This window comes from Marmota monax, unplaced genomic scaffold, assembly GCF_021218885.2.
Source record: "Marmota monax isolate L192 unplaced genomic scaffold, Marmota_monax_Labrador192_F-V1.1 WCK01_AAM20220418_F8-fsc00075, whole genome shotgun sequence".
Taxonomy (NCBI): Eukaryota; Metazoa; Chordata; class Mammalia; order Rodentia; family Sciuridae; genus Marmota; species Marmota monax.
In genome coordinates, this window is record NW_026694772.1 from 2,202,706 (window position 1) to 2,217,002 (window position 14,297).

Below are 14,297 nucleotides of genomic sequence, written 5' to 3' on the forward strand. Positions count from 1 at the left end.
AAAGTACTGGGGATATGGCGCAGTGGTTAATTGCCCCTGGGTTCAATTCCTGGTACCAAAAATAGATAGATAGATACATAGATAGATAGATAGATAGATAGATAGATAATTAAAGGCAAACCAGATGTAGTGGTACACAGCTGTAATCCCAGGTAATCGGAAGACTAGGACAGGAGGATTGCCAGTTCCAAGACAGCCTGGAAGATTTAGTAAGACACCACTTAAAAACATTTTTATAAATAAATAAAAAACAGGGTAAAGACGATTGATTTGACTAATATACAATAAAGTCATTATAAAATAAATTCTAATTATGTGTAACATATACGCTATATATGCTTTATGTATATTTATTTATATATTTGTCTTATATGTGTGTGTGTGTGTGTGTGTGTGTGTATATATATATATATATATATATATATATATATATATATATATATATATATATATATATATAAACATATATGACATAGAAAGTATGTGAAAACTTTTATTACTCTCTGATGCCAGGTACCATTCTGTCAGTTTTGGGTACCTCATCTAATAAGATCATATTGATTGGCTGATATTTTGAGGCACCAATTAAACATATAACTTGTAAATGAATTTGAATTCTCCTTAAGCCAAAAAGAAAAACAAAACAAGCATACGTGAATGATGAGTAGTATTTTAGCTTCAATAATTTTAGAATGCAAATATATCATAAAGGGATGTTTCAGACACTAAACTAATAAAACACAGTCAATCAAATATTAAAAGATATTGAGAAACAACAACAGGAAGTATTACAAGAAACATACCCAGTGGAGATGCATAAGAGAAAACCCTCGTCTACTCATTCGGTTTCTTATCGGTTCTATAGGTTTAGCAGTGGAAAGCCCCCACCCCTTTGTATTTATCTTTTTGCCTGAATGAGTTCAATTTCACTTAGATTAGGAGAGAAATTTCAGAAGAGCAGGTTAATCCATCCTGTCTTCATGGGCAACTGAGCAAACAGACCAATATCAGTGTAAAATTGTAATTCTGGAGATTAATGTTGTCTTTTCTATTTTTGGTGAATTTGACCTCCTTCACTTTTTTTTTTTCTCTTTTTCTTTTTCAGCTTCTGTCCAGGGTCCCTGGGAGAGAGCCATCTCACCAAACAAAGTGCCCTACTATATCAAGTAAGTTGAAAAATCATATTCTTAAGGGAACATTTATTGTAGCTAATCCATGTATTCACAAGTGAATTTATTTTTAAAATACATCATTAGCCTTGCCTATGATACCTATTTCTTTCCTTAGAAAGCTTGGATAGTAAACTCATGCTAAAATTAGCACTGTAAATTTGCTGATGCAATAGGAAACTACTTTTAAGAAAAATTCATTTAATGCAACATATATATGGTATGGTTTGGGGGAAGGGATCCATAATTTTCACAATAGAACAAAAAGCTCCTGATAATATTATTGATGGTGGAAGTGAATGTTTCACAGAAAGCTATTCGTCTGTTTTAGGGATTATTCTCATGTCATCTTCAGAGCGATACAAACTTCTGCAGTTGTATGTGCACAAACTGTTTTAGGTAAAAGAATCCTTCATGTATCCCAAAGGCAGAGAGTAGCAGTCCTGGATTTGTAGAGCTTAGGTGTTCATTCTTGATATGTAGCACTCAGTATTTGTTACCTAGTAACAACATCAGAGTGGTACTGTTTTCTGGGATCATTTGTGCCAGTCAAAAGAATAGTCAAAGGAAGGATGTGTGAAATATGAATTATGATGCATTAGGTTGACATGGACAATGGAGAGGAGAAAAGATATTGAGTTATTATGATACTTTAACAGTCTGTCATCAATCGTGCAGCGGAATCTAACTTAAAGTTAACTTTGAATTGGCTCCCCCAACAACAATTGGAAGTAATTGAGTTCATGAAACACTCTTCAATACCAACTGAAGTCTTTGAACTTGCTTCTGCTATGAGTCTGCAAATATTAAATGTGTTCTCATTTTTTCAGCCTGCCATCTTTTATTGAGTGTGTTTTTATTCTTCAACTGCCCATCAATTCTTCATAATTCAGTTCTAAAGCAATAACAGCAGTCCTAGATCTTCATTACTACAGTTTTCAAAAAATTTGATTTCATGCTTCTATTTTAACTCAAAAGAATGGGAGTGAAGGGACTCTTTTGGTTCTTCAAGGAGAGACATATCCTTTAGGAAATGGTTTACCCTTTGTCTTATTAAATTTTTTCAGATGAGATATCTCTTAACTTTAAAAATTCTCCTTTAATATTCCTTGAGCCTCCGTTTCAATTTTTCTGTTTTGCTTTAATTTTTTATTTGGGTTATATCTAATTTATTTCATGACTCTAAATTACTTTTTATTATTTATTTATTTACTTATTTACTTATTTATTTGCTATACTAGGGATCAAATTCAGTGGACTCTACCACTGAGCTACATCCCCAGTATTTTTTTTTTTTTTGAGTCAGGGTCTTGCTAAGTCACTAAAGTACTCCACCATGCCCTGCTACATGACATATTTTAATCACATTTTATTAAATAATATATTGATTTAGGCATGCACCATATGGCGTTATGTTCACATGTTGTATGTGTGTATGTGTGTGTGTAGTTTATTCAGTTTTTTTTGATTCTTATTTTTTTAGTTGTAGATGGATGCAATACCTTTATTTTATTTTTTACGTGGTGCTGAGGATCAAACTCAGTACCCCACGCATGCAAGGCTAGCACGCTACCACTGAGCCACAACCCCAGCCCTGTTTTTTTTTTTTTTTATGGTACTAGGAATTGAACCCAGGGCCTTGTGCATGTTAGGCAAGTGCTTTACTACTGAGTATATCCCCATCCTTTTTTTTTATTTTGAGGCAGGGTCTCCCTAAGTTACCCAGGCTGGCCACAAACTTGAGATCCTCCTGCCTCAGCCTCCTCAGTGCTGGGATTATAGTCATGGGCCACCACACCCAGCTATCCTTTCTTTATAAACTGAAATTAAGACTCTTTTTCTCCTTTTGTGGATGAAATTTTAGGACTACCTGAAAATCAGAGACACCTATAAGCTATTGTTTAAATGTCTCACAGAGATTCCTAGCCCCATCCCCATTCCCAATTCCACCGTTCTTTTCCTGAATACTTATCTTCTCCTCCCTCCTATTACATATAATACAAGAAATCCCAGTATGTTGCTGTAGGAAAGTGGAGATTAATTCAGTCCAAAAAATTAAGTATTATCCAGGTGTGATTCTGCAAGCTTGTAATCCCAGCAGCTCAGGAGGCTAATGCAGGAGGATCTCATCTCAAGTTAAAAGTCAGCCTCTGCAATTTAGCAAGGCCCTAAGCAACTCAGTAAGACCCTGTCTCTAAATAAATTACAAAAAAAGGCCTTGGGATGTGGCTCAGTGGTAAAGCACCCCTGGGTTCAATCCCTGGTACCAGAAAGAAAAAAAAAATAAATAAAAATGAGACAAGTTCTTAAAAAGCTGTAATTCCCCCTTTTCCAGTAAATTAGTCTCTTGCCTTCATTACAGTTAGAGAGCAGCTACGTGCCCTATTTGTTCAATGCTCCTTCATATCTTGAGCGTCTTGGTGGTGGGTATTATTGGTTATGGGCATAGATCTGTGAACAAGAAAACTCAGATTCTGGTCCTAGCTCTGATGTTATTTGACTGTGTTGTCTTGGACAAGTCATTAAGCCACTTAAACTTTGCTTTCTCATTTATAAAATAAGGAGTTTGTATGATATCTAAGGTCCTTTCAGTTCTCAGAATCAATGATTTGACTCATTCAATGGACTTGTTCAAACTTTTGTTCAAGAATTTTATCATTCTATTTTAAAATTCATTATTTGAATTGCTAAGTCTATATATATTTTTTTTCTTATTTTTCTACTGCTTTGCCGCAGTCTGGCTGGGCACACAATCACGAGCCACCACACAGCTTGTAGATTCAAACAGCAACTCTTTATTCCCGAACTCACACCAGCCGTCTACAATCACGTTCTGGGGAAATCCACGTTCTCTGCCCAAATCCACGTTCTCTGGGCTTCTGTCTCCCAAAATATACTGTCTGAATCCCGTGAGAACTCAAGGGGAACTCAGGCAGCAGGATACGCCCTATTCCCAGCAGGAATAATCTTAAACCTTAAACCTGGAACCTAAACTGGGAACGCCCTAAACAAGATTATCTTAAAACCGGGAACACCCTAATCTGCCTTGGTCCTTGAGCAAGGTTAAGTACATTCAATGTTACTGCAACATGGGGTATGCTGGCAAGGAAATTGTCATACCTACTTGGCTAATGGCTCCCAGCATCTCCCCCCTTCTGATTAATTAAACAACAAACAATGTGGCTTAAGGACCGTGCCTGGTAGGTTGTCCAATTCAACATATGGTTCTTACCCGTCATCGGAAAACTGACCTTTAGGCGTCAGCCTCCTGTCTTAGGTTGATACCACTGCAATTGAATCATACCCGTCACTGACTACCGGTCCAGCATACAGCCATACTTGTGGATAGGTCTATGCACCAGTGGGGGGGTGAGGTTCTTTGCCTCACCTCTGTTGGCCCCCAAATTTGGCCTTGGTGCCAGTGGGGGAGTGAGGTTAATGTGGCTTATGGACCGTGCCTGGTAGGTTGTCCAATTCAACATATGGTTCTTACCCGTCATCGGAAAACTGACCTTTAGGCGTCAGCCTCCTGTCTTAGGTTGATACCACTGCAATTGGATCATACCCGTCACTGACTACCGGTCCAGCATAAGCCATTGGCCCCCAAATTTTAGACCATCACTAGCAGAAGGGAGGAGGATACAGAAATGCCACGACACCAAGCCAATTGACGGCTCTTTGGGAAAAATTGCATCACTGGTGACACCATCAGCAAAGATATGCTAGCATTACCACAATTCGCTGCACCAAACGATAGTTACATAGTCCAGGCAAGTTCTGCAAGCAGTTCAAAGCAGAGGAATCTATCAATATGTCCATTTCCTCCCAAAATCCGTTTCCTCCCAAAGTAAGTTGACTCTTTGAGCATTACTTGTTGAGTTCTTCACCGGCACTGGGATGGAGATAGGAATTCTGTCAATGATGCTAAAGAGACATTATCCTGAAAAGAATTATTAAATATAATGAAAAGGAAAGGTGAAAGTAAACAAACAGATCTGTTAACCTACTTTAAAAACAATCCTTAACAGCTTTTTACCTAATTTAAATTAGTAAACAAACAGATCTGTTAACCACCTTTAAAAACAATCCTTAACAGCTGTTTACCTAATTTAAATTAAACCATTTAAATCACGTGAATAAAAAAAATAATAATAATTCGGATCCATTTTTTCATGAGCGCTCCTCATATAAGAAATATGGACATACGCACATACAGACATACAACACAAAACACAAGAGTGTACACAAACGTACAACACATAAGAAAATAGTAAAGGCCTTGTAGCTTTACCTGGGTGAAATCTCCATTGCAATGTTTAAAAACTCCACAGTCAAAAAATAAAACTGATCAGAAAAACATTAACCTAGGTTTGTATGAGCTCAAAAAATAAAAATAGAACCTTATGATGTGGAGAAATGCAATAATAAAATAGCTATTGAAAAAAAGCATCCTGGTTAATCACTGTCGCAGATGTAAGAATGGCCAAGCTGGAGTTCTGGATATCAGCTGTTATGGATTTGAGTCAAATCATCTTCTTTTCGATCTGTAGAAACTGTTTTAGTTAATCTCTCTGGAATCCAAATGGGCTGCTGTTCTCCCTGTGGAAAAACACAAACAGACCCCCGACTCCAGACAATCACTGGGTCAGGACCTTTCCATTGTCCTGTTAGAATATCTTTCCAAAGTACTTTAGGCTTATGTACATTTTTTGGATACATATGCCTTTCCGCAGCACTAAGTCCTGATGAATCCAAATTTAAAAAGTTTAGAGTAAAAAGCGTTATTTTAAGTTTATCTTTGGGGGATATATACCCCCTTCCAATTCCCTCTTTTTGCTTTAATAAGTATGTCTGTATCTAATAGTTGTCTTAGCTTTTTGCATTTTCTATCTGTGTAATACCTTACTTGACATTTTCAACCATTTTCTATCTTATTTCTATCTTCTAGTTTTTTTTTTCCCTAAGGTTTGTATTTTTACCCTTAGTTGCTTATTTTCCTCCTAGTTTTTTTTTTTTCCTATTTTGTGGGTTTAAAATTATTGTCTTCCTACATCTTTTCTATCTTCCTATATCTTTTTTATCTTTATTCTTTTTAACTTTCTATACTTCTGTCTTTAAAGTTTTTCACTTTAAATTTTTAATCTTCTTTATCTAAATATCTTTTATCCTATTATCTTCCATTTTTTTTAAAGTAATGCCTTTAAGATTAAGCTTCTTTCCTCCATCATGAAGGCATTTTAACCACCTTTAATTTAACCTTTTAAAGCCTTTTAATTATCATCTATACTGTACTTTTAAGTGTACTTTTTCACCACCTACAACTTCACTCTTTTAAACGAGGCTTAGATTTTGTTTAAATCACTTCAATGTTAGTTTACATGGCTGCCCTTCAACCAAAGGCTTTTTTTTTTTAACTCCATTGAGAAGCTTTGTCTCAATCTGCCATGTACAAATACCTTTTTCTTGTTTCTTCCTTTCTCAAGCTTTTAAAGTAAGTCTAGTTTCCTCAAAATCTTTTTAAATGGCATTTTACACCTTTTTACTTTACCACAGAGATTATCTCATCTAGAAACATTTCTTTCTTTTTCCTTTAACCTTTTATATTAAAATATATTTCCACATCTAGAATTTTTTTCTATCTCTTTTTTAGCCATTAACCCTTTTTATAAATTCACATTTTGAAACAACTCTTATAAAATTTCTGATTTAGACAAATTACTCCACTTTAATAAAATGAAAGACTTTCATGTTTTTTATGATACTATAATACTATAATTGAAACCCAACTGAAACTTCTTATACTCTTTGTATATAAATTACACATGATAGAATCTTAACTCTTAGTAACCTTGTTTTAGCAAAGACACAGACCAAAGCAATATTAAACCTTTTTTCCATTCACCAATTTATGAAAACACACATGCTTAAATATATTACCTTATGTAACTTAATAAGTAAAGAGTGGTTGATGTTTCAACATTTTAGCTTTGTAAATTAATCAGAACTTTGTAGAAACCAAGATCTTAGACAAGTGTAGCAAACAGAACTAGCCATCTCTTTCTTGTTGAAGAAAAATCCTTCTACAGGATACCATGGTGGTCCCATTGATATACTTAATAACTCGTCTTTAAAAAGCCATGGGCTACATTTTTGTATTGTATCAACATATGCCCTAATTGTTCTTGGTCTCACTGGGGTGCCTCCTTCCTCTAACAATTTCTCTTGCTCGGAGGTGAACAACTTCAAACCTTGAGTCAACCATTTTCCCCAGTTTGCCTGAGAAAGTTCTAGGAACAGGCAACTTGAAATAAAAACAAAATAAGTCAAAACAAGAACACATTGTTTTTTGAATTGGTCACCCATTCTTTCGCTCTTCTTCAGGGGTGAGAAATTTCACTTACCTTTAAGCTTCAGAAGTTCCCCGCACGGGCCGCCAAATGCCGCAGTCTGGCTGGGCACACAATCACGAGCCACCACACAGCTTGTAGATTCAAACAGCAACTCTTTATTCCCGAACTCACACCAGCCGTCTACAATCACGTTCTGGGGAAATCCACGTTCTCTGCCCAAATCCACGTTCTCTGGGCTTCTGTCTCCCAAAATATACTGTCTGAATCCCGTGAGAACTCAAGGGGAACTCAGGCAGCAGGATACGCCCTATTCCCAGCAGGAATAATCTTAAACCTTAAACCTGGAACCTAAACTGGGAACGCCCTAAACAAGATTATCTTAAAACCGGGAACACCCTAATCTGCCTTGGTCCTTGAGCAAGGTTAAGTACATTCAATGTTACTGCAACATGGGGTATGCTGGCAAGGAAATTGTCATACCTACTTGGCTAATGGCTCCCAGCACTGCTTAGCTTCAAATATGCCCTCTCAGCACACTCTAACTTCTCCAGGTACCTCATTCAAGAGCTCAAATCTTTCTGTAAAATTTAGGATTATTGTTCTTCCCAGCTCAATATTAAGAGACATAAAACAATAGACAGGAAAATTAATAGAGATGGGAGTATGGAGACCTTAAAAGCCTCTGAAGTGATCAGTTTCTTGGAATTCACATAATTTCTGGAAGATCTGTCTGATACTTTATGGAAAACAATTCTCTCCAGAATTATAATCTATTTGAAATTAGGGATTATGTTTCCCAAATTTAACTCTAAGCTGTAATATAGAGAATACATGTTCATAAAATGTGAATTGTTAGTAAGCAGATTACTAATGTCATTTGTGTTCTATTATTACTTTTTACTGTTATCTAAAACATTCTACTTAAAGCACATTATTTTGATGAGTAAGATCCAGTGGACTTCATGCACTGGTAAATGTTACTCATAGTCTGAGATGCCTTATTCATCCAAAACTAATAATAAGAATAAATTTACAATGACATTGCTTCAACCCATTTCTATTTTTCCTCTTTCTTATCTTGTTTGTCTTGACTTACATTCAGGAGTTTGTATCACAGATTCCCAGCTTCAAAAGCCAGGTGTCCTCTCTGGCTATTTTTTTAATGCTTTTCCTTTTCAATGCTGGGCTAAACTGATCATCTAAATAACAGGAGGTTTCCATATCAATAGCATGGATCCTAGTTGGCTTTTGAGTTGTGCATTCATCCTCAAGATCTGAAGTCATTAACAACATCTTTTGCTCTAGATTGCAAATCAGGCAGTGTTTATGCCCACATCCTGACACCAGCTTTTCATATGATACTATGATCCTTGATTTTGATACTTCAAACTACGTGTTTGTCTAGTTTATTAGTCCATAGCATATATCATTGTTAAAATTTTCATATTCCCTCTCCCTTGGGGCTCTATTATTTCTGCCAGCATCTCTTTCAGGTTATTTGATTACAGCTTTCATTGCCACTGAAAAAATAATCACCAACAATGTTCAACCTGTTACAACTGCCTTTTCTACTCTCCGCCATTTTGTAGTTTTTTGGCCTACTGTCAAACTCATGAAAATTTCAATATAATAGCCTTTAACCAGCTGCTGCATTCTGTTAGGATTTCTTTCACCTTTTTATGTTGCATACTCCCATATGGGTAAACCAAACAGAGCCAAGAGCCAGGACTCTCTTGCTTTCTTAATGAGTTAGAAAACTATTCTTCTATGTTCTGGACTGTCCAAAGCATTGAGGAATCCCAAACCTACATGCAGGGTGTTCCAACATAGATATCACAATAAGAGAATAAGAAAGAAAGAAATAGAACATTGGGTCAGATCAATAGGGCAACCAGAACCAACCCAGAATTCTGTCTCATATGAAGGCACTGGTAGTAGTTTTGCCAGTTAACCTAGTAAGCTTAATTTTAAAAATTAAGGTACATCATGACCATTTCTTGTCTGTTTTGTTTTGTTTTGGTCCCAGAGATTGAACCAAGGGTGCACTACCACTGAGGCACCTCCCCTGTCTTTTTCTTTTCTTTTCATGTGAGTCAGGGTCTGGCTAAGTTGTCGAGGCTGTTCTCAAACTTGTAATCCTCCTGCCTCCGCCTCCGAAGTCACTGATATTACAGTCATGAGGCACCATACCCAACTCATGACCATTTCTTAATGATGCATTATAAATCAATTGGCAGTGAGTTTATCCAATGGTGTCTTAAACTTTTGCCAATTTTCACCTGACCTTGTCTTAGAACTAAGTTCCATAGATATACTGACATCTGTATAAATCAAGGCATGTTTTAATTTCTCTTGAATCTACATCTTTTAACCTCAACAAATGGCCCCAATTAAGTGCTTTGGAATTCAATGAATACATTTCTGTTTACCCAGAGTTGACTTTAACCTTACATCCCCCACTAATGCTTTTCATTTTCATCTTCCTGGTCTGAGAAATTCTAATCCTTTTTAGTCTGTCCTTGAATGAAAGATAAGCTCTCCCCTTGATCATCTTAGTTGCTTCTCCCTGGATCTTTTCCAGTGCTTTAATATCTTTCTTGGGATATCGTGACTACAAAGGTCCAAATATTGGTTATTAAATTTGTTAGCATTGTCTCTAGTCTCCACTCACTCGTGAAGAAAATAAATGCTATTCACTATCTCCCATTGGTGCAGAAATAAAGAAACCAATTGAGGTCATAACCTGTTCTACATATATTAGTTCTATCGTTGATTTTCTGCTACTTTTCAGTAATACCAGATGAATTGTTTGACCTTATATTTCTGCCAGCTGTCCCTTAGGAAGGATTTGATTTTTAGACAAGCTGGTTCTTTCCCTCCTTCAAAGAAGCTGTGGTTGCTAAATATTGGGAAGAATTTACTAATGAAACTCAGTAGTAAACCTGCTGACTCAATCAGCAATAATACATTTCATCCACTTCCTTTCTAAATATTTCTGAAGCACTTCACAAAAGAGTGAAAAATGGGGTTCAGGGGAAACTAATTGTTCAGCTCTTTTTTTTTATACATGCAGTGCTCAAAAAGCAGCTCATATCCACAGGAGTGTATCCCTCTTCCTACTGGTTATTCTGGATATTGTATATAAATTATTGTGCATGACCTTGACCTACCCTTCTCTCTGCTCTCAATCCCAGGCATGTTTGTACATAAATTTATATTATCTGAGTTTTTTTGTTGTTTTTGTTTTCTGTTCTTTGGGGTTTGTTTGTTTGGTTGCTTGCTTGCTTTTGGTACCAGGAATTGAACCCAGGGGCAGTTAACCACTGAGCCACATCCTCATGCCGTTTTTTGTATTTTAATTGTGAGACATAGTCTCACTGAGTTGCTTAGGCCCTTGCTAAGTTGATGAGGCTGGCTTTGAAGTCATGATTCTCCTGCCTCAGTCTTTGCTGGGATTACAGGCATGTGCCACTACACCTGGCTCTAAGTTTTTTTGTTTGTTTGTTTAGCTTTCTGGTGGTTCCTGCTTAGCAAATGGCAGTATAAAACCTCCCTGGCTGAAGTCAACACTCACTTTACTCAACATTATTTATACCATTGCTATGTCTGATGAAATCACTTCTATCTTCATATGGCCTACCATTCCTATAGCTCCAGTGGTATTAGTATTTGACTCTCCACATGAAATTGTGGCCATTTACCTAGACTTATCTTTTGGCACTGGTGTTCTTCTGTATGTTATAGGTCTACATTTCTGGTTTAAACTCACAGATCTTGCTCTGGTTCTTAGAACCCATGTTTCCTAACTGCAGTAGCCTCTGAGTCTTGACACCACCTCCCCATTATGCCATATTACTTCTATAACTACATTCTAGGCAGTTTTTCTGATTTTAAATCCCTCCCGTGTTTAAAGCATATCTTATTTTCATTCTTGTTCCAGCTCCTCTTTGTGCCAGGAGTTGCTCTAAATCAAGTTTGGGTTGGTTTATTTGTTCTTTTGAATTTATTTTTTGTTTTTTTCAGAACCAGTATTTACATACAGAGGCAGTAGTGGTTAGTTCTGTCTTAGCTTTAACAGCAATTGACATGTTCAATATCTCTGTGTTATCTGGTTTTCAGATAACAATCCTGAATCACTTATTTTCTCTGGTCCTTGGTTTCTCCTTCTATCATCTAAGGAGGCTGACATCACAGGTCATTTCCAGTATCTTCTGAAAATGACATGGGCTTTTGCTATAAAGTACACTGGATTGTGGCCTCTGATTTGGAAAACATTCCCCCACTTTCTCACTCCTATTTGGCTATTCTGATAATTATACGGGTGTCCTGACATTTACTTTGAAAACTGGTTGAGTTTTGGCATAGGTTTTCATAGAATATGAACACATCCTGTAACATATAATTTTGTGCCATTTCTGGTAAGATCCTTCTCATTTATATTTTCCTTCAATCTACACCTTTTAGCAGCTGACAACATGATATTAAATAGTGGAAATTTTAAATAGACCAGGCAACAGAACCCTTAAAATCCAGTTCCAGCTTCTCTATCAACTAGCATTTAACCAATCCTGAATCACTTATTTTCTCTGGTCCTCAGTTTCTCCTTCTATCATCTAAGGAGGCTTGACATCACGGGTCATTTCCAGTTCTGACATTCTCTGGTTGTATGAATGTTGACTTTGAAATAGAAATTGTTTGTGACAGTTTTTCAGAGGAGTGAAAATGAATCTTCATATCACCCTTGAGGATTCTTATTGCACCATCAATCTTATCAGGATAGAAAGGACAAATAACATTAAAACTTTTATTTAACCATTTAGCACCATTGATGATATAAAGTGGATGTAACAGAGAATCAGCTGTCTAATTTGAGCTGTCAATCTCTGAGGACGATGGTGAGTATCTCTGGATAATTAAATTTTTAAAATCACTGCCAAAAGCCTGGTGCTCTGACTTTTCAAAAGGCTTTAGTACACAAAGATAACCCAGAGGTCAGTCATCTCTGCTGTGCTTTCTCCTCCACAGTTTGATGGTTCCAAAGGTCACATTGCCTGAGTCTCATTAAGCTCTGGAACCACAATGAAGGCACAGTAATGCTTAATTGATGATATAATCATGAAAACAACTAAAGTTAATATATTAACTGAAAGACAGTGAATGAGATGCCATGGTGCTTTGCAGAGTATTGATTCTGCTATTCAGTTTTGCAAAGCTTGTTGAGAGATGTAGATATTGGTATCTTCTGTGTCTCATAGACTCATTAAAACAACTCACATCCAAGCCAGGAGAGGTTGCACATACCTGTAATCACAGCAATTGCAGAGGTGAAACAGGAGGATCACAAATTTGAGGCCAGCCTCAGCAAAACCCTCAGCAACTTGGCAAGACCTTGTCTGAAAATGAAAAATAAAAAGGGCCATTCTGGTATGGTAACACATGCCTGTAATCCCAGTAGCTTAGGAGGCTGAGACAGGAAGATTGTGAGTTCAAAGCCAGCCTCAGCAACTTAGTGTGGCCCTAAACAATTGAGTGAGACCCTGTCTCTAATATAAAAGGACTTGGGGATGTGGCTCTGTCATTAAGCACCCCTGGGTTTAATCCCTGGGACCAAAAAAAAAAAAAAAAAGGCTGGCAATGCATTTCAGTGGTAAATTGTCCCTGAGTTCAATTCCCAGTACCAAAACAAAAAACTCATGTCTATACATACACATAACATAATTTGCTCAATTTCAATACCCAGTCCCTTGAATCTCACTATCATGTTTAATTATAATGCACTAATAAATAATTAAAATGAAATAAAAACAGAATCGGTTAAAACACACACACATACACACACATCTCACATCCTAGGACTGGTGATGTGGCTTAGTGGTAGAATGCTTTCATGGCATGCATGGTTCCCAGATTCAATCCCCAGCACAATAAATAAATAAATAAATAAATAAATAAACAAACCAACCAACCAACCATCATTTTTTGTCATTTCATAGCTAGTTTGTATAACCTTGACTGAAATAACATACACTACAAGGATAAATGTTGAATCTTTTTCGAAAAGAATGTTTCACAGATAACATGTACTCAGTAAATATGTGAAAGAATGAATGAATGAACAAAGGAACATGTACCACTGATTTTATGTACCTCTCAGTTTCTTGACTCCTTTTACCTTCAAAAAAAATCTCATTTTTGTGTGCCATTTTTTTAACAGTGCCAAGATGGAACCCAGGGTTTGTGCATGCTAGGCAAATACTCTGCCACTAAGTATATTCCTAGCCCCTGTGTGTCAATTGAATTTATTGCTTGAATCTATTTTCATATCCTCTAGATGTCAACTTTAGTGTTAGAAATTATATGGAGTTTCTTGTATCTCATGTAGTTGGTGCCAAGGAGACAACCCTCAGCATGCAAGTCTCGATGATACATACCAAAACCTGAGTTCTAGCGTGCACAAGGCCCTGGGTTTGATCCCCAGAACTACCAAGAACTGAAGTTCTAGATTCTGTTCTGTCTTTAACAATATGATTTGAGATATTCATGAATAATAAAGAAGTAGAAATAAATCATGCTGAGATCACTCTGAGCTCTGATTTCTTTGTTTTGGTGGAACTGGAATCTTTTTTTCCATAAATATCATTTATGAGGCTTCTTCTGTTTTTCCAGTGGTCCATAGAGTTTTCATTTGATCAACCACTGTGTTTCATTGAGCACTGCATATGGAACTTACTTTGGGACTGGACTCTGGTAGCCACTGATTCTTAAGATAATGTCATAT

General features: G+C 36.6%; 1 protein-coding gene and 1 long non-coding RNA gene across 12 annotated transcripts in view; one reads left to right on the forward strand and one right to left on the reverse strand.

Annotated features, from left to right (window-relative positions):
- Positions 1-14,297, forward strand: part of Dmd (dystrophin) — a 2,205,817-nt gene that overhangs the window by 1,990,485 nt on the left and 201,035 nt on the right. For all 11 annotated transcript variants that reach the window (XM_058572890.1, XM_046425263.2, XM_046425265.2 and 8 more), the window contains one exon: positions 1,106-1,166. In XM_058572890.1, the coding sequence (XP_058428873.1) occupies positions 1,106-1,166 (61 nt within the window). The remainder of the gene's footprint in view (positions 1-1,105; positions 1,167-14,297) is intronic.
- On the reverse strand, positions 3,942-7,956 carry LOC131423433 (uncharacterized). The gene is made up of 2 exons (XR_009225025.1): positions 7,571-7,956; positions 3,942-5,768 (listed from the first exon to the last, which is right to left on the reverse strand). It is a non-coding gene; the product is annotated as an uncharacterized LOC131423433 (long non-coding RNA).